At 36.5% G+C, this 25,613-nt stretch overlaps 1 protein-coding gene across 1 annotated transcript in view; it reads right to left on the reverse strand.

Annotated features, from left to right (window-relative positions):
• SLC15A5 (solute carrier family 15 member 5) overlaps positions 1-25,613 on the reverse strand; it is a gene marked incomplete at its 3' end in the record, with an annotated part of 71,827 nt that overhangs the window by 30,974 nt on the left and 15,240 nt on the right. Inside the window, 2 exon segments of the mRNA XM_081248800.1 lie at positions 10,123-10,309; positions 21,593-21,849. Of these exon segments, the coding sequence (XP_081104926.1) occupies positions 10,123-10,309; positions 21,593-21,849 (444 nt within the window).

Raw genomic sequence — 25,613 nt, forward strand, 5'->3', positions numbered from 1 at the left:
TTCCAATGTCCTTGTCCTCCACTTGACATCAGTCACTCACACCCATGGTCACACCCTGAATCTTGCACCCCAGACCAGGGTTGTTGAACTACAGTCAGGTAAGGTCCAGCCTGCCACCTATTTATAAATAAAGTTTTTTTTGGAACACAGCCACACCCATTCACTCTATATTGTCTCTGATTGCTTATACACCACAATGACAGAGTTGAGTAGTTGTAACAGAGAGTAGAATGTAAAACCTAACCATTTACTATCTGACACTTTTAAGAAAAAGTTTGCCAACCCATTCCCTAGAGTAATAATTGTCAACACTCCATAATCTCAACTTTGTGCCTTCCCCTCTGATGACCACCTTCCATCTTCCCAGCTTACTCTTGACTACTCAACCACCAGAATGCTTGTCCTCCTTCAGGCCTCCACTCCTTTACTCCTTTTATTATTTTCACTTCTTTCATGCCCTTCATGTTCTCACTACTCTTTTTACTCAAGTTAAGTTCCACTGGATGAGTTAAGTTAACTGTCAGAGTCATATTCTTCTACATTCCCTCATTTCTTTGCCTGTCTTTTGCTTTCTGGAAATTGATTGGAAAAACAATTCTTTATCTGCTATCTCTGCTCCTATATCCATGCAGTCTCATGTGGATGGAGAAAACCTTATAACCCCGTTGACCAACCCATTTTAAATTCCTGCCCACAAACCTCAAATGGTCTCCTTATGCTCCGTGGTAACTTCTCTATTATCTCCCTGGTTCCTTCACCCCTCATTGTTCTAGACAACGACTACACACCTTTCCCCTCTCTTCCAACCCCCAAGATGTCCGCCTTCATCCTCAGCTCATGGCTTGGCATCCCACTTCACTAAAGATATCGAATCAGCTGGAAGAGAATTTCCGTAGAACCTCCACACCATATTTACATACCCATGAGTTTCTGCATCTACACACTCTGCCTTCCAAAATGTCCCCATTGATGAACTATGCTTGCTATTTTGTAAGCCAAATTCTCAGCTTGTATGTTCCTGACACCATCAACTTTCCCTCTCTGTTGAATCATTCCCACCAGAATAATCTGTGATGCCATCATTTTTCTTCCTTAAAAGCAATACAGGGCTGCTAGTTAATTATCTCTGGCTTTTGTGTGTTGAACCACAACTGCTTAGCTGGCTGGGCATTTCCTGACTGTATTCACTCATCACCTTCATACATTACCTTTCTTCACATCTAACCTATAAAATTCTGGCTGACTACTTCCAACAATTTTCTGGAAACATCAGGGAAGTCACAAATATTTGTGTGGTGGCATTCTTTTATACTTCTTTTGTATTCCTTGTAGTGTTAAAGAGTGATAACCACATTTTAGAATCTCATAAAACCTTTTATTTCATGTGGAATGAAATGATTTAAAATTATAAAAAAGAAGTCTAACATATGTATGACTGTAATGACACAATTTTATTTTGACTTTTTTCAAAGAACTGCTTCAGAATCATATATATGTATGTGTATGTGTGCATGTATATACATAAAATATATATTTCTTTAAGGAATTTAAGAATAACTGAAGATAATAAAATCATTGAAGATTTTAAACAAGTGAAATGGTAGAATTGTCATTTAGGATAATTACTCAAAAGGTTGTGAATTGAGTAGCTAGAATGGGAGAGATGTTAAAGGTAGGAAGAGTTAGGAAGTTATAAAAATAATCTTGGTAAAGTATAATTGGTGCTTGAGTTACAATCAGGATTCCCCATACAGGGAACTATAAGGCAGATAGAGATATAGGTTGCAATAGATCACACTGATAAACACACACACACACACACACACACACACACACACACATATTTCTGGGCAAGAAGTCACAGAAATATTTTGATGAATTTTAAAGTGACTAGTTTAATTAATATCAGCCATCTAGATATGCCAGAAAACGCTTGAGTTTTAATAAAGTTACTTTGAACCTGTCTTATGAAACACTAGTGATCCCACTTAATTTAGTGTAATTTAATTTAAAGACATTGAGTCGTCTGGAAAATTGACTCAAATTTTCATTGCTTTTGCATACTTATATACTTTCAAAGTACATTAGAAATGTCATTCTTGGAGGGAGTATATATGTGAGTTTATCTATGAATGAGAGGGAGCAGGGTGGGAAGAGGGAAGGGAGAAGAGGAGAGTTTGCATCTGCATATATCAGCGGCGTCTTCTAGATTTTAGCAAAGTTTTTTCCTCCTGTCATGTATCTGACCAAATGATCACTGCCTTTAACCAGATTAGTAAATCTTCCATTCCATTCTATCTATATTCAGGTAGAATTAATCATAGTCTGTATGTAGTAAAGGAAGGAAGAGTTAATTATACGTTTTTTAAAAATGAGGGTGATGCATAAGCTTGTTCTGAAGCATTGCGGGAAATCTCCAGGATGGGACTAGATCTCCAGCTGCTTGAGGTGATGTGTTCTGTGTGAAGGCTCAGTATGTTCTAACAGGTGGTGAAAAAATTGTTACTCACAGGCTGGGTTGACCAGAGTTTCAGCCACTCCAAGTAAAACGTATTGAAGAACCAGGTGGAAACAGGGCATGGAGGAAATGGTGACAACTTTGCCTGAAAGAGGCTGCTCGACTGGATGGAAGTTCTTTCTGTGTATTTCAAAGAAGCCAGCTACAATCACAGACAATGCAGCAGAAAGATTGCCAGCAACTGAAGAAAAAGTGAAAAAGAAAAAAAATTTTAAAGAGCCCCCAAATCAGTGTAATAGGCTATAGCATTTCTTACACATGGACAGTAGAGGATGTATCCTCAATATCTGTTGTTTTTGCTGTTGTTGCAGGGATATCTCAGTGCCAGCTAACTGTGTTGTGTGATTTTCCTGTGCTCAGGCTCTGGTCTGTCAGAAATGGCTACATTAGTTCCCTCTTTCCTGACTTACTGGTTACATGGCCTCAGTTATTTAACCTCATTATCTCTTTCCTCAGCTCTAAGATGGGGATAAAGACACTTACTTTGTAGGATGGCTATGAGACTTAAAGACAATGTACAGTTATTATTGTAACGGTTCCTGGTAGCAATTAGTAGCAATTATTATTGAAGCTAAAGCAATGGTTTTGAACTTTTATCCTCAGATAAGTTATATTATTCTGAAAACTTTTTTAGATATATCTGAATCAAAAATGATTTGGGAAAATTTTAAATAAAATGATCTCTTCATAAGATTTTAATTATTATTGAAAAACAGTTTTGAAATAACCTGTAAGCATTATCAGTCCTCAGTTTTCTGACATTTCTCTAATCTTTTCAGAAAAAGTAAAGCAGCTATTACAGAATTAAAGACTAGAAACTTTTGCTTAGGAAAAAAAATATTAAAGGTGAATTAACTAGGAAACAAATATAAATGGAAGCAATTATTCAGATAGTGGTTCAACTTTTCTCTTTTACTTTTAAGGAATTATCTAGGAAATTTTGTTTGAAAATGAGTAGAGATTTTGTTACAATTTTGGTACAGTTTATATCTACTGCAACCATTCCATTTCTCAATTTATCATTCATATTACTGGACTTAATTCCATTGTTAGAGCAGAGGCAAACTTTAGCTTGATGGAATTTACCTGAAATTTAGAGATAGTCACCTTTTGCTAATTTGCATGAAATTTCAGATAAGGCAAAGCTTTCAATTCAGAAAAATCAATCTAATGTTTAAATAGCTTAGTGTTTGTTTTGGTTGATAGAGAAACTGGTAAGTAGATTTTTTGATTGTATCTCAGCATTTAAATGTATCCATAAAATCTGGTCTTTACTGAGACCTCAAGAAATAGAAGGTGTAAAAAAGGAGGAAATCTGAATAACAGAATATTTGAGGAATTTAAAATTTTATTATTACTTTAAATTAGGTTCCATGGAGGCCCATTCATAATGAAGTAGAGATTTTGGTTCTGTTAACAGTTCATATTTAAAAAGGAATTTTAATATTATCTACCTTTAAGATAAAATTCATCACAGGATTTATCTAGATTACTTGACACATTAAGACTCACCAGAAAGAGACCTAAAATGTCAATTCAATTTAATATTTACTCTGCTACCGCTATATGTAAAGCAGTTTGCTAGGGCAGTAGGGGCCAGATTTGGCCCATGAGTGTAGTGGTTGGCCAAACCTTGGTTTAATCATCAGTTTTTATTGCTTACTGATGAATTTTAGCTCTGACTTGATGCAGAATTGTGGCATTTTTACCTGGGTCTCTGTTTCCTGTACATAGGCGTGAAATGTGAGAGAGAAGTCTCTTGGCCTCTTGCTCTATCCTTGAAACTCAAAGTATAGTCCCTGATCAACAGCTTAGGGATCACCTGGAAGCTTGCTAGACATACAGAATCTCAAGCTTCATCCTAGAAGGACTGAATCAGATCTGCATTCAACAAGATCCAAGAAGATTTCTACACATATTAAACTTCTCTAGCATAGAGCACTATGAGATCTGGTCTAGGAAAATCCAATGAAAGATAGTTCTCCAGACAATTTCAAGCAAAGCACAAATATTTAACTCATTTACCTAGGTATTTTAGGGCAAAGTGTATTTTACCTGAAGCATCTAGGTAACTACATTTGCTTTTTATTTGTTACTGCACTCTGGTGCAAGTGAAAAATGGTTTTTTAAAAATTCATAACAAAGTTGGATTCCAACCTAAATTTAATCTGCTCCATTTTTATTCCTAACTTCTATTAGATCATAACTCGTCCAAAGCAGAGTGCAGTTTATCAGAATGTACACATTTTACACCTCTAGCAGATCTGTATTTACAAGATAAAGCACATGGTTCCAAAGGAGATATTATATCCAGATAAATAATGTATGTTTTAATATTGGCTGTGTGATTGTAGACAGGTCTATAAAAGTCTTAAAGCTCTTATAGTTTATTCTATTATCCCACTATGTAATAATTTTCCAAACTAGACCACAATGAAATTTTTAAAAGTCAGAATTTATTCAAACATTTCGGTTGTATTTGCCATTTCCTATTGAAGCAGAATATAATACTACAATATAGATATGTTAAGATTCTTCCATTATTGGCTAAATTTACCTCACTGAGAAAACTATGGGTTTTTTCTGTGTAGTTTGATGTATGAGTCTCTGATATGTAACACAACAGTAAGTATGGAATTCTATTGAGTCCTTGAGAAATTGCCCTTGGATCCATGATTTTGGAAAATTCTGAGAATATGAAATTAGCTAATGTAAGAATATACCGGTGTCCATAAAACACTCTTATAGAGACAGCTGTGATTTTATCATCATACATATCTGCTGCCGTTGTGGAAGATCTTTCTCACCCACTATTAGAATGGCATATGTTTTTTGCTTTATTGTTTCTCCTACTAGTGGTATGTTCCTGTGTTTGAATTGAGCTATCCATATTCTGTCTTTTGTTTCTCTTTAGACCACTGGGAACTCATTTCAGGAGATTCAGCTTCAGTTTGTGTTTAAACTTCTGAATCTGGAACAAGTAACTCATTTATATGGAGATCAGTTATACAAACGTACCTGTAAGGCATAAATTATTGCTTCAGATGGCTTACTAGATGGTCTACTTCACCTCAAATTTAATTCCAGTGTTCATGTCAACTTTAAAAGTAAGAACCTGAGAACATTAACGTGCTTTTATTAAACAAGTGAACAACCGAATGAACGTGTTAGTCAGGCTAGATATTTGCATGTTACTTCTTTTAGTGTTTATACACTTCGTCTTCCCAGGTATTTTGCGATGGGTATACACTGTGATGTTTCTTGGAAAAATGTCACAATTCTAAAAACTATAATAGAGAAAAAGTAGTTTTGATGAAATAATCCTACTTTCAATGAAGGTGATTGGATCTCTGACTTGGTTTTTAATTTATCAAGCATTTTGATTCCAACCAAAAAGAAATTTTATATCACTGCCAATTATTAGAACTAGTAGAAGTTAATGGTTATACAAAAAGGAACCAACATCTTGGCTGTACCTATATCATAAAAGACTTTAAGTTAGAATTTGAATTTTCAAGTTTTATTTTAAAGAGGAAGGTCTGGCAGATATTTGAATATACTTCATCTGCATTTCAATATCAATGCTACTTAAAAGCCAAGATAATTGCTACCTACTGTGCTGTACACTTCTGCTTTGTATAAGGCTTAATAACAATCTTAATTAGGCTAATTTTAGTCAGATTAATACTTGTGGGTGTCAGCACTAGCTACTAAATGCCACATACTGCAGGGCTTTAATTAATGGTAAGGAAAGGAAATACTCATGGTGTAAACATTTTTGAACTGAAAAAGGCTAAAACACGGGATATCCAATGATGACAGAGGATAAATCACGATATCACTGATTCTAGATTTTTAGTGTACTAAGATTGACTTTTAAACAGACAAATCTGTCACATGTAACATTAGGAAAATACAGTCTTGATGAAACACTCTGAGCGTATCAAACCTTTGCCTTTCACAGTTCTGGAAGGTTTGGAGATTTTTTACTGTTGGTACTTTGGTACACTTGTTGATTTCTTTAGCTGATAAACTCAAGAATGTCCTATCTTGAATAAGAAACTCCTCTTAGGTTGCATTGTTTATGAGCTAGATGTAGGAAAGTGAGCTCATTTTGTTCCCTTTATTAAATTTCTAGTTTGACCAACTGAATGAGATTTCTCTATCCCTCACTCTTGGCCTGGGCTGTGATTATCCATGTCAAACACTAGGCATCGTCATTGTCTATACCATCTGCCTCCTTAAACATGATGGGGAACGACTGAATGTGAAAGGGAGTGGGGGACTCCAGAAGCAACTACTCATTGTGATGACAAAATTTTTCATTCACTTCATAGCCTTAATTGGAAATCACAGTTAGGATTCCAAATTAACACTGATAACTTCTATAATCTAAGAACTATGTATGGCTGGTAAGTGGAATAATGATAATAATGATGATGATGATGATGATGATGATGCAATGGGCTTAGAATTAGAAGGTCTGAATTCAAATAAGACATTATCTTTGAGACCCTTGACCTAGTAAATGATGAATTATCATGAAGCTAAGTGGGATATGTATATGAAGGTGCCTAGGTTCCAATTAGCAATTCATAAATATTTGTATGTTCATAATTTATATACTTATATACTTCACTCACATTTTCAAGGCACTTGGGTTCAAAGTGAAAGTAAATTTTAATGTTAGATTAATTCAGTTATTTAAATTACTATCAAAAAGTACCCTAGGTTTATGTTTATATGTCCTTATAAAACTTATTCATCTTCCATAATCACAAGCAGAATATGGAAAACTTAAGCAAACATTTAGTTAAAAAGATGCATACCTCTTTATATTCCCATAGCAAAATATTATGCAAATAAGTGAACAAGTATGTAAATGAACAAATGAATGGAGTCTGGCTTAGAAACCACTGAATTCAGTATTCTGTATACAGAAGAATATAGCTCAGTTTTTTTAGATGAATCTAGTTTTTTTATTTTTCCTGCCAATAGTCTGTTACCAATTTTCATAGGGAATATTTAGTTCATTAACATCAAACAATATGTTAGATAACTCTGTCTAACTTTCCTCTATCCAGAAAAGCACACACATTTCTTTAAGAATAGACATGATTTCAAATATGCAAGAGTGGAGAATTGTCCAAGAGACAGTTGCTCATATTTCAAGTGAATTTAAGATTTCTTATTCTCAGGATTTTTTCTTTTTTTTTTTTTCTGCACTGCATGGCTTTTGGGATCTTAGTTCTCTAACCAGGGATTGAACCGGAGCCCTCACCTGGTCAGCAGTGAAAATGTGGAGTCCTAACCACTGAACTGCCAGGGAATTCCCAGGAAGGATTTTTTTTTTTTTTGGCAGTACGCATTCCTCTCACTGTTGTGGCCTCTCCTGTTGCGGAGCACAGGCTCTGGATGCGCAGGTCTGTCAAAACCTATTAAGATTTATAGTTTGCCTAAACCTATGACAATAAAGAATGTCAGGGTTGCTGGCTTATGGAATAAATCAAAACAGAATATGCACTAAAGACCTCTACAGTTGAAGATAAAATAAACTAGGGAGAGTTTAGTCACTTTGAGTTCTTTCCAAAAACAAATCTACTTTGTGATGTGATCTGGAGTGATCTTGTTGGTGGCTTTGGTAAATAGGAAGCATGTACCCTAAAATGTAATTTATAAACAGAGAAACAGCAAAATATATAATAATGGGTTACTAGAAGACTGCTTGGTCTTCACAGATCTCTACAAAGGAGGAATTAGGAATAACAACTGGTTAACCAAGAGAAAAGAATCTTTCAGTTGCTTGACCTTGGCTATTTCAATGAAATTATTTCTCAAGTAGATGATAAGACATAAAGTTGCCATTGCATGCTATTTCTTTTTTTTTTCTTTTTTTCTTTTTCTTTTTTTTTTTGCAGTACATGGGCCTCTCACTGTTGTGGCCTCTCCCGTTGCGGAGCACAGGCTCCGGATGTGCAGGCTCAGCGGCCATGGCTCACGGGCCCAGCCGCTCCCGCGGCATGTGGGATCTTCCCAGACAGGGGCACGAACCTGTGTCCCCTGCATCGACAGGCGGACTCTCAACCACTGTGCCACCAGGGAAGCCTCATGCTATTTCTTAAGCGTTTCAAACTCCCTTTGTTTTGTGTTTATGCTCACCAAACAATGAGGCCTGCCCCTTGCAAATGATGACTTAATATTAGTTAACATTTACAGAGCTTTCATTCTGTGTCCCAACTGGGCTCCAGGTACTGATGTCACCCTGAATGATTTCAAAAGTCTTACAGAACAAAGGGACCCAAAATTTATCTTGGGCATGCCCCTCAATAAAAAAAAAAAAAAGTGAACTAGAAGACAAGAAAGGTTAAGTGGTTTTTCCAATTCACTCAGGAGCAGCTCAGTAGCAGAGCAGGGGCTGAGACCTCCATCTCTTGTCGTTAGATTGAGCCTGGTTTTCCTGTACCATTGTTTGTCATCTTGTTCCACAGTAGCACCTGAGGGACCACAGTGAGGCAGAGGAGAGTGTGACCAGAATGCTCCTCCTCTCCCATTTCATTGGCAGAAATTTTATTTTACAGTCTATTGATTGTGTTCTGAGTAAGAAGTCCTACACTTTTTTTCACTTTAAAAAATGGGAGTAGACCAAAAAATCCTCCTGTCAATGCAGGGGACACGGGTTTGATCCCTGGTCCAGGAAGATCCCACGTGCCGCGGAGCAACTAAGCCCATGTGCCACAACTACTGAGCCTGCGCTCTAAATCCCACGTGCCACAACTACTGAGGCTCCCGCTGCTAGAGCCCGTGCTCCACAACAAGAGAAGCCACCGCAATGAGAAGCCCGCACACCACAATGAAGAGTAGCCCCCGCTCGCTGCAACTAGAGAAAGCCCACGTGCAGCAATGAAGACCCAATGTAGCCAAAAATAAATAAAATAAAATAAATTAATTAAAAAAATAGGAGTAGACCATAACAACAGCAAGGCTGTAATTATGTGAGGTCAGGGATGTGTTAACTAACCTTATTGTGATAAATATTTTGCAATATAGACTTGCAGCAATTCGTGACACTGTGCACCTTAAACTTATACAGTATGTCAATTATATCTCAATAAAGCTGGAAAAAATGTTTGAAAATTACTGTTATACACTTTACTATTGGAAGAAGTACTATATTAAAGCTGTGAATACAACGAACTTTTAATAATTTTTTCTGCTGCTTCAGAAGTTAAAGCCTCCCAAGTATAGCCCAGCATTATTTTTTAGGTCCATTACTTGTCTTAATTTTTAAGAACATTCTCTGCATCGACTTAGGAGTAGAGACTTCTTTACTTGAAGAAGAAGAGGCCATTTGGTGGCACTGGAATTTGCACCAAGTCTTTATGTGTGTCTTCTGAGGAAGCATAAATGGATGAGAAGAAAATGGGGCACTGATGTCTATGTAGAGATTTGAGAAGCTGGGCATAATCACTCTCAAATTCACCTTCTTCCCAATTTGTCAAAATCAGACTCTACTCCAGAGCATATAGCTAGCTTAGATCCTAGTACAGTGTTTTTTTATTTTAAAAGTTGTAAACCATTCACTTGAAATGGTAAGTTGTACTTACTAATGCATGCCAACAGAAATGGTCCATCTCTCTTAGAGGGAAGTAGGCAGGTGTTGAAATACTCCATGAAAGGTGCTAAAATTAGTAGTGGTAGGATGCTGATGACATTCATTACTGCAACTGGCAGAAGAAATCCACCCAAATTCAGGTTGGAATTCATGGTCTGCAGATAATATCCTGAAGGAATCTGTATTTGAAAGGGGAAAGAGCCGTTTAGTAAGAGAGTGGTTAAAGTAACTTTGGAGGAACTGTCCTGTGGCAGATGCCTTATCCCTTGCCAGTACTCTGTGACAGATGAGCTGGATGTTCCCCGGGTCTTCAAGGTCATGATTATGAACTGACAAAGGAGAGTAGGAACTGTGTTTAGTCTATTGACAATTCTACTGATTCTTTATGGACGAATATTTTGTCATCTAATCTATCTTCTTAATTTTCCTTGGAAAAGTAAAAGTGACCCTAATTTTGTGCTTGGGATGACACATAAGAAATCAAGTAATAAATTTTGCATATAAGCAAATAAGCTTTTTATTTTTCCCAACAATAAAGCAAAAGCCAGTAGGAAGTATTAAGACTTTCATTTTCACCTGGATTAAAAAAATAGTTTGGGTTAGACTAGATCCTTTAAAGAGCATCGAGTTTGATGGCGAAATAAGTAAGAATGATTTTTCCCTAAGAAGAGGGGACCCAGTGAGGAAACACACTACTTGTTGTAGGCTGTCTTTATAGGCTCCCTGGATTGGCCTTGTTTTTAACATAAGCCAAGTAAAAAGAGAAAAGGGAGAGAAAACATACTTGTGTCTATACTCTCCTTTTAAACTAATTGTGTGGCACTAGAGGACCAAAAAGGGAACTCCATGAAAAAAGTTGCACAATAAAGTAGCAGAAATGAAAAATGAAAACAAAAACAAAACAAAACACCAACAACACCTCTACCTCACTGGAAACCCTCAAGGTAGTGTTAGAATTTCTTCATTTTTAAAAAAACCCTAATGCTCACTAAAACTCTAACATTAACTTGGAGTCTCTTCAAGTATTCCTAACCTCTCATTAGGTCACAACATCAGAACTGAAGCACAATGTCACAGGAAAAGGGGCATCTCCTCACTTTTCTAGTTCATGAGCTGTGTTGCAATAATCACATCTTTGTCATTATCATTAGTAGCACAGAGTATTTCTTTCATTCCCAGGGGCACACAAAGCTACTGAGTGGCTTGGCGAGAAAGTCAACCCAAGTCTTGTCCTTGAGGAATGGATTCTCCATTTTTTCTTACAATGCGTGAACTACATTAGGAGTCCTGCCTTACCTCCATCCTGGGAGAGCAACCTGGCTCAAACATCCAAATGATAACTTCTTGTTTGAAACCTTCACTAAATCCTTCTCTATTATCAATTGTGCAATTCGAGAAGGTATGAGAAGCAGAGTAATAAGTCAGTACAGCTGCTAACCAGCCCACCAGTTGTAAAATGAGCCTATTGCTATGTTAACTGCCTAAATCCAGGAATGGACCACATTTTCACTGAGATTCTTTCTATCTGTATAAAATATGTCCTGGTGATAATTTATCTTTCAATCTTTAATTTGACCCTTGGGATAGTAAACAGGATTGTTTTGGTTGGGTACAGGTGGCAAGAGGGAAGGGAGTATTAGTTGTTCTGGCCTAGTTCAATCAAAATATTAAGCATGTATCCCCAGTTAGAGGAAAATGAATGATGGTTTTTAAAATAGTGCTGGCAGCGGAACTACTCTAAGACTGAAAGGATCTCAGCACAACTTGAAAGTTTCTGTTACTGATTTCAAGCGAGAATTATTGTTAACAGGAATAAAGTTATTATCGGCATGAATCACAGACACAGAAACCTGTTAACTTAATAATGTGGCAAGTGTACTATTAATCTTTAGTGAAGCAATATTAATATATTGCATAATCTTAAAAAAGGCCCCGATATCTTGAAAGCTTGAAATCATTTCTGCTTCTGCCTCAAGTTCTGAAATCATCTCCTTTAAAAATTTTAAATACTTTTATTTCATACAAGCCTCTGAGAATTCAGGAATAACAGCTGTCAATAAAGATTCATTTTCACCTTTGAATGGCCAGTAATGTCAAATGGCAACATCATTGGCCTTAATATCAACATACTTTAAATGTATGTCTTGGAACTGAAGGTCAATAATGGCTACTAAATTTAAAATATGGAATTCGATGATGTTTTATTCTTGGTATTTTGATCGTCTTTATACTGGTGATTATTTCATCTGGAGGCAAAAATCTTATTCCAGCCTATGCCAATGGAAGTTTCCTCTGCCTCCCTTGAGAAGTACATTCTAACCATTTTCTTTGAAGTTTCTGGTATAACATTACTGTTTATGATTTTGAAACCTGTATGGTCTGTACCAGGGATTTTTAACCCAGCTGCAAGAGAGGCATAGTGGGTAACAGCAAAGTGTGGGCATTGATACCAGCCTGGGGTAGGGATAGCCACTCTGCCATATGCTAGTAGGGTAACCAAGAACCAATTGCAAGTCACTTAATGTTTCTGAGACTCAGATTTAGAAGAATAAAATCTGCCCTGTAGGCTTGCTTTGGGGGTTAAATTAGACACTGTGAAGTCATCTTTTAGAGGTTCTGACACATATAGGTGGTTAATAAGTATTAGTATTTGTTCTTTGCAATAAACTAAGCATCTAGATTTGGTGATATGTTTAAAATTAGCTTATCAAAATTTATTCTAATTTATGTTAAATTTAAAAATATGTAACAGTTTGCAGAGAAGACTCGAACTTAGTAAAAAAAAAATCAGGTGTCACTACATTATGAAGGTAAGAATCAGTAATTTGTGCTATTTGCACAGAAGGTTCAAGGCATCCCATGGAACCATTAGTAATTTTGTACTCATGATTAATTTCTCCATTCTAAGATGTTTTCATGATATTAAAAAAAATTAATACATTTATTTAACCCAATAAAGTAAAAATATTTTAGCATGATCAATATAAAAATTATTAATGAGATATTTACATTGTTTTTTTTCATATTGAGTCTTCAAAATCTGGTATTTTACACGTATAGTATGTTTCATTTTGGACAAGGCACATTCCAAATGCTCAAGAGCAACAAGTGGCTACCATATTGAACAGTACAGTTCTAGAACAATATGGGAGACAGTGATTAAAGTGTGTGGGATGCAAATGGTGATATGTTTTAAAAGTTCACCTGTAGATATGCACACCTTATCTGCTCACCTACACTACCCTAGAACTAAATAGGCATCATGCTTTTACTTGTGTGTCAAAGCTGTGGCTTAGAGTGTCTATCCAAGCTTACAAAACTACCATCTTTCTCCTCCCCTTCTGAGATTAAAAGAATACACTCACTACCAAAGCTTGAAGTCTAACCATCAACAGTTAGCAAAAGACCTTAGCTGGTTGAGAGCTCTTATCATTAAAAGTTAGGGAAGCCCATCACAACTCCAGCATTATGTAGAAGCTAATAAATAGCAGTTGTTACATTTACTTATGGCAGGAACAAGCACCCAAAGTTTAGTGTGGATTCTCTTAGTTCAGTTATGTTAAAATAATCCAAATAATTTCCAAGCAGTTACTCTATCATCTGATACTCCTGGCATATGTTAGAAACAGCTAACCTGGATTTACAAACTGTTTCTACCCTGTAGTGATAAATATGTTTAAATGAGTTTCTTGGAGTGGAAGGGGGATGTTAACATGAGAACAGAGTCACCAGATCAGACTTCAACCTCAGTGAAAGTATTTCCCAACACCAAGTCTCTCTGATACCATTGCTGAAAGTTTGTTTTGTTTGGCAACATGAAGTGAAATATTAACTCCTGTGAAGAAAGAGTTTTTGGAGTTGAGGTTTTAGAAAAAGCTGATTCATTTGGCGTGGCTTTACTTATATTTTCTGTGTGAATATAATGTAATATTTTCTGCGGCCTTTTTCTTTAAGAATCTGAAAACCCACTTAGTAGAAGAGGAAGGATGTTTGTCTCTAGCAAGGGTGACAAACCAATCTCCAGCACGTGAATCAGACTGCGTACTTGGAAGAAGTCAGAGGAGCACATCCCCAACTTCTTTCAGAATCTTGGATGTAGCCCCTCTAGATCTTTATTTTTTTATATACATCAGGTTCTTATTAGTCATCAGTTTTATACACATCAGTGTCTACATGTCAATCCCAATCTCCCAATTCATCACACACACCCCCACCGCCGCTTTCCCCCCTTGGTGTCCATACATTTGTTCTCTACATCTTTGTCTCTATTTCTACCTTGCAAACCGGTTCATCTGTACCATTTTTCTAGATTCCACACATATGCGTTAATATACAATATTTGTTTTTCTCTTTCTGACTTACTTCACTCTGTATGACAGTCTCTAGATCCATCCATGTCTCTACAAATGACCCAATTTCGTTCCTTTTTATGGCTGGGTAATATTCCATTGTATATATGTACCACATCTTCTTTATCCATTCGTCTGTTGATGGACACTTAGGTTGCTTCTATGACCTGGCTATTGTAAATAGTGCTGCAATGAACATTGGGGTGCATGTGTTTTTTTGAATTATGGTTTTCTCTGGGTATATGCCTAGTAGTGGGATTGCTGGGTCATGTGGTAATTCTATTTCTAGTTTTTTAAGGAACTTCCATACTGTTCTCCATAGTCTCTGTATCAATTTACATTCCCACCAACCATGCAAGAGGGTTCCTTTTCTCCACACCCTCTCCAGCATGTGTTGTTTGTAGATTTTTTAATGATGCCCATTCTAACTGGTGTGGGGTGATACCTCATTGTAGTTTTGATTTGCATTTCTCTAATAATAAGTGATGTTGAGCAGCTTTTCATGTGCCTCTTGGCTATTTGTATGTCTTCTTTGGAGAAATGTCTATTTAGGTCTTTCTGCCCAGTTTTTGATTGGGTTTTTTGTTTTAATATTGAGCTGCATGAGCTGTTTATATATTTGGAGATTAATCCTTTGTCCATTCATTCCTTTGCAAATATTTTCTCCTATATGAGGGTCGTCTTTTCATCTTGTATACAGTTGCCTTTGCTATGCAAAAACTTTTGTTTCATTAGGACCATTTTTTTATTTTTGTTTTTATTTCCATTACTCTAGGAGGTGGGTCAAAAAAGATCTTGCTGTGATTAATGTCAAAGAGTGTTCTTCCTATGTTTTCCTCTAAGAATTTTATAGTGTCCAGTCTTACATTTAGGTTTTTAATCCATTTTGAGTTTATTTTTGTGTATAGTGTTCTAATTTCATTCTTTTACATGTTGCTGTCCAGTTTTCCCAGCACCACTTACTGAAGAGGCTGACTTTTCTCCACTGTGTATCCTTGCCTCCTTTTTCATAGACTAGTTGACCATAGTTGCGTGGGTTTATCTCTGGGCTTTCTATCCTGTTCCATTGATTTATATTTCGGTTTCTGTGCCAGTACCATATTGTCTTGATTACTATAGCTTTATAGTATAGTCTGAAGTCAGGGAGTCTGATTCCTCCAGCTCCATTTTTTTCCCTAAAGATTGCTTTGGATATTTGGGGTCTTTTGTGTCTCCATACAAATTTTAAGATTGTTTGTTTTAGTTCTGTAAAAAATGTCACTGTTAATCTGCTAAGGATTGCACTGAATCTGTAGATTGCTTTGGGTAGTATAGTCATTTTCATGATATTGATTCTTCCAATCCAAGAACATGGTATATCTCTCCATCTGTTTGTGTCATCTTTGATTTCTTTCATCAGTGTCTTACAATTATTCTGAGTACAGGTATTTTACCTCCTTAGATATGTTTATTCCTAGGTATTTTATTCTTTTTGTTACAATGGTGAATGGGATTGTTTCCTTAATTTCTCTTTCTGATCTTTCATTGTTAGTGTATAGGAATGCAAGAGATTTCTGTGCATTAATTTTGTATCCTGCAACTTTACAAAATTCATTGATTACCTCTAGTAATTTCTGCTCACATCTTTAGGCTTATCTATGTATAGTATCATGTCATCTGCAAACAGTGACAGTTTTACTTCTTCTTTTCCAATTTGTATTCCTTTTATTTCCTTTTCTTCTCTGATTGCCATGGCTAGGTCTTCCAAAACTGAGTTGAATAGTAGTGGCAAGTGTGGACATCCTTGTCGTGTTCCTGATCTTAGAGGTAATGCTTTCAGTTTTTCACTATTGAGAATGATGTTTGCTGTGGGTTTGTCTTTTATGGTTTGTCATATATGTTTATTATGTTGAGTTAGGCTCCCTCTGTGCCCACTTTCTGGAGAGTTCTTATCATAAATAGGTGTTGAATTTTGTCTAAAGCTTTTTCTGCATCTATTGAGATGATCATATGGTTTTCATTCTTCAATTTGTTAATATGATGTGCCACATTGATTGATTTGCGTATATTGAAGAATCCTTGCATCCCTGGGATAAATCACACTTGATCATGGTGTGTGATCCTTTTAATGTGTTGTTGGATTCTGTTTGCTAGTATTTTGTTGAGGATTTTTGCATCTATATTCATCCGTGATATAGGTTTGTAATTTTCTTTTTTTTGTAGTATCTTTGTCTGATTTTGTTTTCAGGGTGGTGGCAGCCTCATAGAATGAGTTTGCGAGTGTTTCTTCCTCTGCAATTTTTTAGAAGAGTTTGAGAAGGATGGGTGCTAGCTCTTATCTAAATGTTTGATAGAATTCACCTGTGAAGCCATTGGGTCCTGGACTTTTGTTTGTTGGAAGAATTTTAATCACAGTTTCAACTTCATTACTTGTGAATGGTCTGTTATATTTTCTGTTTCTTCTTGGTTCAGTCTTGGAAGGTTATACCTTTGTAAGACTGTGTCCATTTCTTCCAGGTTGTCCATTTTATTAGCACAGAGTTGCTTGTAGTAGCCTCTCATGATGCTTTATATTTCTGTGGTGTCCATTGTAACTTCTTTTTCATCTCTAATTTTATTGATTTGAGTCCTCTTCCTCTTTTTCTTGATGAGCCTGGCTAAAGGTTTATCAATTTTGTTTATCTTCTCAAAGAACAAACTTTTAGTTTTATTGATCTTTGCTATTGTTTTCTTCATTTCTATTTCATTTATTTCTGCTCTGATCTTTATGATTTCTTACCTTCTACTGACTTTGGGTTTTCTTTGTCTTTCTTTCTCTAGTTCCTTTAGGTGTAAGGTGAGATTGTTTATTTGAGATTTTTCTTGTTTCTTGATGTAGGATTGTATTGCTGTAAACTTCCCTCTTAGAACTGCTTTTGCTGCATCCCATAGGTTTTGGATAATCATGTTTTCATTGTCATTTGTCTCTAGGTATTTTCTGATTTCTTCTTTGATTTCTTCAGTGATCTCTTAGTTATTTAGTAACACATTGTTTAGCCTCCATGTTTTTGTGTTTTTTACATTATTTCCCATGTAATTGATTTCTAATCTCATAGCATTGTGGTCAGAAAAGATGTCTGATATGATTTCAGTTTTCTTAAATTTACCAAGGCTTGATTTGTGACCCAAGATGTGATCTATCCTGGAGAATGTTCCACGGGTACTTGAGAAGAAAGTGTAATCTGCTGTTTTTGGATGGAATGTCCTATAAATATCAATTAAATCTATCTGGTCTATTGTGTCACTTAACGCTTGTGTTTCCTTATTCATTTTCTGTTTGGATGATCTGTCCATTGGTGTAAGTGAGGTGTTAAAGTCCCCCACTATTATTGTGTTACTGTTGATTTCCTCTTTTAGAGCTGTTAGTATTTGCCTTATGTATTGAGGTGCTCCTACGTTGGGTGCATATATATTTATAATTGGTATATCTTCTTCTTGGATTGATCCCTTGATTATTATGTAGTGTCCTTGCTTGCCTCTTGTAACATTATTTTAAAGTCTATTTTATCTGATATGAGTATTGCTACTCCAGCCTTCTTGTGATTTCCAGTTGCATGGAATATCTTTTTCCACCCCTTCACTTTCAGTCTGTACGTGTCCCTAGGTCTAAAGTGGGTCTCTTGTAGACAGCTTGTATATGGGTCTTTTTTTTTGTATCCATTCAAGGAGGCTGTGTCTTTTGGTTGGAGCACTTAATCCATTCACATTTAAGGTAATTATTGATATGTATGTTCTTATTACCATTTTCTTAACTGTTTTGTGTTTGTTTTTGTAGGTCCTTTTCTTCTCTTGCGTTTCCCATTTAGAGACATTCCTTTAGCATTTTTTGTAGAGGTGGTTTGGTGGTGCTGAATTTTCTTAGCTTTTGCTTGTCTGTAAAGCTTTTGATTTCTCAGTGGGATCTGAATGAGATCCTTGTGGGGTAGAGTAATCTTGGTTGCAGGTTCTTCCCTTTCATCACTTTAAGTATATTGTGCCACTGTCTTCTGGCTTGTAGCATTTCTGCTGAGAAATCAGCTCTTAACCTTATGGGAGTTCCCTTGTATTTGTCGTTTCTCCCTTGTTTCTTTTAATAATTTTTCTACGTCTTTAATTTTTGTCAATTTGATTACTATGTGTTTTGACATTTTTCTCCTTGGGTTTATCCTGCCTGGGACTCTCTGCACATCCTGGACTTGGGTGGCTATTTCCTTTCCCATGTTATGGAAATTTTTGACTATAATCTCTTCAAATATTTTCTTGGGTCCTTTCTGTCACCCTTCTCCTTCTGGGACCCCTATAATGCGAATGTTGTTACTTTTAATGGTGTCTTAGAGGTCTCTTAGACTGTCTTCATTTCTTTTCATTCTTTTTTCTTTATTCTGTTCTGCAGCAGTGAATTCTACCATTCTGTCTTCCAGGTCACTTATCCATTCTTCTGCCTCAGTTATTCTGCTATTGATTCCTTATAGTGCATTTTTCAATTCAGTTATTATATTGTTCATTTCTGTTTGTTTGTTCTTTAATTCTTCTAGATGTTTGTTCTTTAGTTCTTCTAGGTCTTTGTTAAACATTTCTTGCATCTTCTCGATCTTTGCCTCCATTCTTTTTCTGAAGTACTGGATCATCTTCACTATCATTATTCTGAATTATTTTTCTTAAAGTTTTCCTGTCTCCACTTCATTTAGTTGTTTTTCTGGGGTTTTATCATGTTCCTTCATCTTGTACATAGTCCTCTGCCTTTTCATTTTGTCTATCTTTCTGTAAATGTGGTTTTTGTTCCACAGGTTTCAGTATTGTAGTTTTCCTTGCTTCTGCTGTCTGCCCTCTGGTGGATGAGGCTATCTAAGAGGCTTGTGTAAGCTTCCTGATGGGAGGGAGTGGTGGTGGGTATAGCTGGCTGTTGGTCTGCTGGGCAGAGCTCAGTAAAACTTTAATCCACTTGTCTGCTGATGAGTGGGGCTGAGTTCCCTCCCTGTTGGTTGTTTGGCCTGAGGCAACACAGCACTCAGGCCTACAGTTTCTTTAGTGGGGCTAATGGTGGACTGTGGGAGGGGTCACGCCAAGGAGTACTTCCCAAAACTTCTGCTGCCAGTGTCCCTGTCCCCTCAGTTAGTCACAGCCAACCCCGCCTCTTCAGGAGACCCTCCAACACTAGCATGTAGGTCTGGTTCGGTCTCATATGGGGCCACTGCTCCTTCCCCCCTGGGTCCTGATGCACACACTATTTTGTGTGTGCCCTCTAAGAGTGGAACCTCTGTTTCCCCTAGTCCTGTGGAAGTCCTGCAATCAAATCCCACTAACCTTCAAAGTCTGATTCTCTGGGAATTTTTCCTGTTGCCAGATCCCCAGGGTGGGAAGCCTGATGTGGGGCTCAGAACCTTCACTTCAGCAGGTGGACTTCTGTGGTATAAGTGTTCTCTAGTTTGTGAGTCACCCACCCAGCAGTTATGGGATTTGATTTTATTGTGATTACACCCCTCCTACCATCTCATTGAGACCTCTCCTTTGTCTTTGGATGCAGGGTATCTTTTTTGGTGAGTCCCAGTGTCTTCCTGTTGATGATTATTCAGCAGTTAGTTGTGATTCTGGTGCTCTTGCAAGAGGGAGTGTGTTTTCATGCTATTAATGACATATATACAGGTAGTAATTTTGTGTTTTTGTTCCATCTACTATTGTGGAGTCAAGAGAGAGGTTGAATTTGCTAAATCAGCCTAGCTTTCATGCATTGTTTAGAACAAGGGTCAGCAAACTTTTGTGTAAAAGGCCAGATAGACAATATTTCCACATGTGGATTCTGTTGCAACTACTCAGCTCTGCTGTTTTCATGCATAAGCAGACATACTATGACAAAAAAAACAGGAGTGGTTGTGTTCCAGTAAAATTTTATTTATGGATACTGATTTTTTTTTCTTTTAAAGAAGAAGTTTTTATTCTGTTTGGTTAGAAGGACAGGATCCTTCTAACCAAACAGAAGTTCTATACTTATCCTTTTCTAACATTGTATTTTCTTCCTTTTTTTTTTGAATTTAATTTTATTTATTTTTGGCTGCACTGGGTCTTTGTTGCTGTGTGTGGGCTACTTTCTTTTTTTTAATTGAAGTATAGTTGATTTACATTGTTGTGTTAGTTTCAGGTGTGCCACAAAGTGATTCATATATTCATATATATATATATATATATATATATATATATATATATATATATATATATATATATATATATATATATATATATATATATATATATATATTCTTTTTCAGATTCTTTCCCTTAAAGCTATTACAAAATATTGAGTATAGTCCCTTGTGCTATACAGTAGGTCCTTGTTGGTTACCTATTTTATATATAGTAGTGTGTATATGTTAATCCCAAACTCCTAATTTATCCTCCCCACCCCCCCTTCCCCTTTGGTAATCATAAATTTGTTTTCTATGTCTGTGGATACAGACACTGAATTTTGAATTTCATATAATTGTCTTTTGCTACAAAACATTTTTCTTCTTTTGATTTTTTTAAACCATAGAAAAATGTAAAAACCTTCTTACCTTGCAGGACATATGAAAAAGGCAGTGGGCTGATTTGGCCTGCAGGTAATAATTTGCTGACCCTCATAGCATAGGGACTGATTCACCAAGGGAACTAAGAATTGGTAGGGAAAGAATCATTTGCTGATTAGTATTTACACTTAAGTGTACAGTGGGGGGTGGTACTCAAATCAGCCAGTTTAGCTACTTGTTAGTACCAGTTTTTAAAGGCTTGGTCAAGGAGGAAGGCAAAACCTTTGGAAGGGAGTAGTTGGGTAACTCTCCATAGATCTCATATTTTTGTGCATTACTCTTAGGCCTTATGACAAATTCTCTGAAGTATTGTCTGCACCTACTGACAGACATTCATAGTTCTATAGGAGAAACATTACACCCAGGTCCTCCTCAGGTATGCCTCTGTCTGACCCCACTTAGCTCTTAAAATTAAAGCCTGTAATGTATTTATATGATAACAGCCTAATGAAGTATATGGGAAGTGCTTGTTGGGGTGAAAAGAAATGTTTACTTGTTATGTTAACATGCAATCATTTGGTTGTTGCTAAGGGTAGTATTAATTACCTTTCCTCACCTGCATAATGCACATTCTGTAGAGGAGCTGAAAAATGAAGAGAGGGAGAAGGGTGAAGAAAAATTTTGTGTTTTCCACATGGAGCTCACTGTAGTGGCCACCATTTTTTTCCTTGGTATGGTCTAACCAGCTTGTCACACCTCTGCCAAGGTGGCAGTACTGCAGACAACATGTTTTTAGTGCATTAACAAACACCCCAAATGTTGTCAGGAGGGAGCAACCTGCAAGCCTGGAAATATTACATATTAGTAAAGGAACTGTTCTTCAAGTTTCCAAAATGTCAATCAGAAAGATGACAATTGTAAGGATGAAAGGCAGTAAAGTGATTGAGAAGATTTTAGCACCCAAGGGGTTGAATTCAAAGGAGTAAGCCTCTGACAAGGGTTCTGGCATCCTGGTGACCAGCCCAAGGTGGTGCCTGACAGATGACATAAAAAATGAAAAAGCTAAGATCAGTGGAAGCATATTAAAAAGGGAAGAAAGGTAACAAAATAAAGCACCAAAGTAAAACATTTCAGAATCTCTCAGAAGCCTCTAACTTGAACACATTAATGAATAAGACAACCTGAAGTTTCATTTACAGCCTTAACACAAAGAACTGGTACTATTTTTTTAATATAAATTGCCATATAAATAATCCTCACTTTCCTTGTTAGGTAGAAGGCGGTCTCTTATTTTGACATGAAGATGAAAGGAAATATTTTCTCTGCTTTGACTTTATCCTTGAATTTCAGACATAATGTTAAACTTTGAACTCTTCAAATGACTTTATGTATGTTGATAGTGTCACTAAAAGTTCAGATTAGATTAGTTGGCTTTTGACTTTTCCAGTAGTTTCCTCTGGGTTTATATGGCTATTGCTTTAGCATCAGAAGTATTTTATTGCTTTAGATGTTTGCAATCACTTACTGCTAGTGATTCGCAATCTCATTGTTGCTTCTTTTATGATCTTTCAGATTTCGCCTTTTCTTTGACTCCATTAGGACTTCCTGATACAATGACAGATAATAGATCCCGGTTTGGTTAGCAGTTCGGCTGTGCCATCATGATACAACTTTTCATAGCACTCCTTTTGACCAGATAAACCCTTTCACAAATTACCAAGACACCAAACCATGTTGCAGGATAAACGATAAAATAAATATTAAAATGTTTGAGTTTCTCCAAAGAAAGCTGCTGTAGAAACTCAGATAATAGTTTGATCATCATTTTAATTGTGTTCAAGTTTCCTATAGTAAAATGCTAGGTGAAATGCCTTCTAACCAAGTTCATTTAAAGCCACAGAGTATTGGTTTTTATATTTAAATAAAGGATATTTATTAATATTTCTTTTTATGGTTATAGAGTGATGATAGTGATTTGATCTGGTCTTTTCTTTAAGAGTTGTAATAGAACTATTATGTCAGTCTTTGATTAATTGAGGAAGCTGGGAGCCTGGTAATTGAATATGGAGCCTTTCACCTCTAAGTCACTGAATCCAATCCAGCCCAAATTGGTAGTGACCAAGAGTGATTACAGCAGAGGCCTCTGTGAAGTGTGTTGAGGTCAAGTGGAAATATGTCGGGATAATTGCTGGCAGGAGATAGGCTCATATCTACAGTCACTACTGCCTCTTAGTCACTGTGGCCAGACCAGAACTGAGAAGGCCAAGGGAACTGAAGCACCTGTGAGTGACCAGGGTCTGTGTCTCTTAATAAGGAAGTAATTAGGACATCTCTTTACTACTGGAGAAAGAACTTCTCTATTAGGAGACTATTCCCAGCTATTTCAATTAGTTTACTTAAGATTTTGGTAAGATGAAAACTGAGAATGTCTTGATGAACAGTCTAGAGACTGAATTTGAACAGGTCTGGGCTAGGAGGCTTAACTTCCTGACATTTCCTTCTCATCTTATCTCTGTTGCTCATCAACCTGTTCTCTGCTCAACTCTTGCAAAACAATACCATGTAGACAGGAGGGTCATTATTGGCATTGATCCAACTTATTCGGTGCTTTCAAATAGACTTTATTATTAAACAATAACTATTTGCAGGATGAAGGGTTATTTCAAGAGGTATTCTCCCCAATTTCCTTCCTATGTTTTAAATTCAGGACTTTATTGAATGTAATATGTTTTAAACTCACTAGTTCTTTTCTGTATAAACAAATCACTATTCGTCACAAGATAAATTTGGATCTGCTTTTATGCATGATAAATTGATACCTCCAGTCTTATTAAGTAGTTAAATACCACTATCATATTATTTCTAAAAAAGGTAGTTCGGATTAGCGCTTCTGAAACTAGCTGTGTTAAAAGATAAGTTTAAAAAAAAATTTCTCAACTATCATGGTCAATACATCTGTGAAATATGATAAAACGGAATACCTAAAAAATAAAATAAAAACAAAGATACAAAATATAAAACCTGATCTTTTGATTATTAGATTCAACAGACATATGATGTAACTTTCCATAATATTTCTACATGTTTTCTCTCAGTGTCTTTATTTTCTATGTTGCACACCAGTAACGAACAGTTTATGATCAGCACTACCCCATGGACCAAGTTTTGAGTAGCACTGCCTTGAATACACACTTTGAAAAATTAATTTATTTAAACAGGTAAAATTGTATCTGATATGGTGGTATGAAGCAACAAAAACAAAATGGTTAAGAACAAGAAATGATTAGGTATGAATGAGGTCTAAAATTTTAGCCCTCCAAATGTGCATAATTGATGCCAAACAAATGTGAATGCAATCATTCACTCAGTTAACATATTTATTTCATACCTACTATGTGTCGGGGACTTTTCTAGGCCTTAACAATATAGTAGTGAACAAGATCTAGAGATCCCTGAAGAGACACTAAACAAGCAGGGAAATATTAGGTGAGTTCAATGATGAAAATAAAATGAGGTGATAAGATAGACTGATTGTGGGTAGGGTGTAGAGGACACCTAAAGAGTTGAAATTTGAACTGAGGATTGAATAGACTGGAAATAGGCAAAAAGACCTGGAGGAAGCATATATCAGGCATGTCATGAAGTAGAAATGAGCAGGGAGAAACTCAGGAACAGGAAAGGCCAATGAGGCAGTATAGCTCAGGTAGAATGTTGGAAGAAGATGAGGTCTAAGATTTGGTCAAGGTCAGACTTTACAGGCCCAAAGTAAGGACCTTGGAGTTTATTCTCCATGTTATAGGAAACCATTAAGAAATTTGATGCAGAGTGGACATATGATGTATATTTTTAAAAAGTTACTCTGGAACTCTGGTAGTTGTGTGCATAATGGATTTTAAGGAACAAGAGAGGAAGCTGGAATACAGGTAAGAAGTCGTGATGACTTGGACATAAAACAGCAAGAAGAGAAGTGAACGGAATGGGATGTGTTGTTAGAGAATCAATAGGATCTTCCAATGTGGGGAGAGGTTGAAGAAATGAGAAGATTTGAGGATGCTACTTTCCTTCCCCTTAAACCACTGGGTTTTGGTGACTTACATGAAGATGGAGAAGATAAGAATGGAATCCGTTTGCAGTTGGGTGAATCAAGAGTTGAGTTTTGGTCGGGTTAAATTTGAGATGACCGCTAGATAACAAAATCAAGATGTTGAATAGGAAGTCGGATATATGAGTTTCGAGGTGAGGAGAGAGGTCAAATGAAACTAAGCGTTTGGTGTATAGTTGGCATTAAAAGCTGTGGGACTAGAGGTTACTTAAGGAAAGAGGGTGAGAAGAGTGGGGTCCCTAGAATAAATCGGAGGGCTCCCCATTAGGAGACTGTGAGAGGAGAAAAGGTACTCAAGAGCGGACAATGAACTACATGGGTTTTAAGTCAGAGAGAAGAGGAAGTAATAAACCTAAATTGATCAGCTGGACAGAGAGGGAGCCAGTAAGTGAGAGCGATCAAGAAAAGGAGCTATATAGTAATCTGTCTACCCAAAGGGAGAGCCCATTGTCCCATCCAAAGGTAGTCATCCCTAGTGTTAGAAGGGATGTCCCCGTGAAAACATCTACATCTAAACATCACACCACTTTCCTGG

This window comes from Mesoplodon bidens, assembly GCF_964165515.1.
Source record: "Mesoplodon bidens genome assembly, chromosome: 11".
Classification (NCBI taxonomy): Eukaryota; Metazoa; Chordata; class Mammalia; order Artiodactyla; family Ziphiidae; genus Mesoplodon; species Mesoplodon bidens.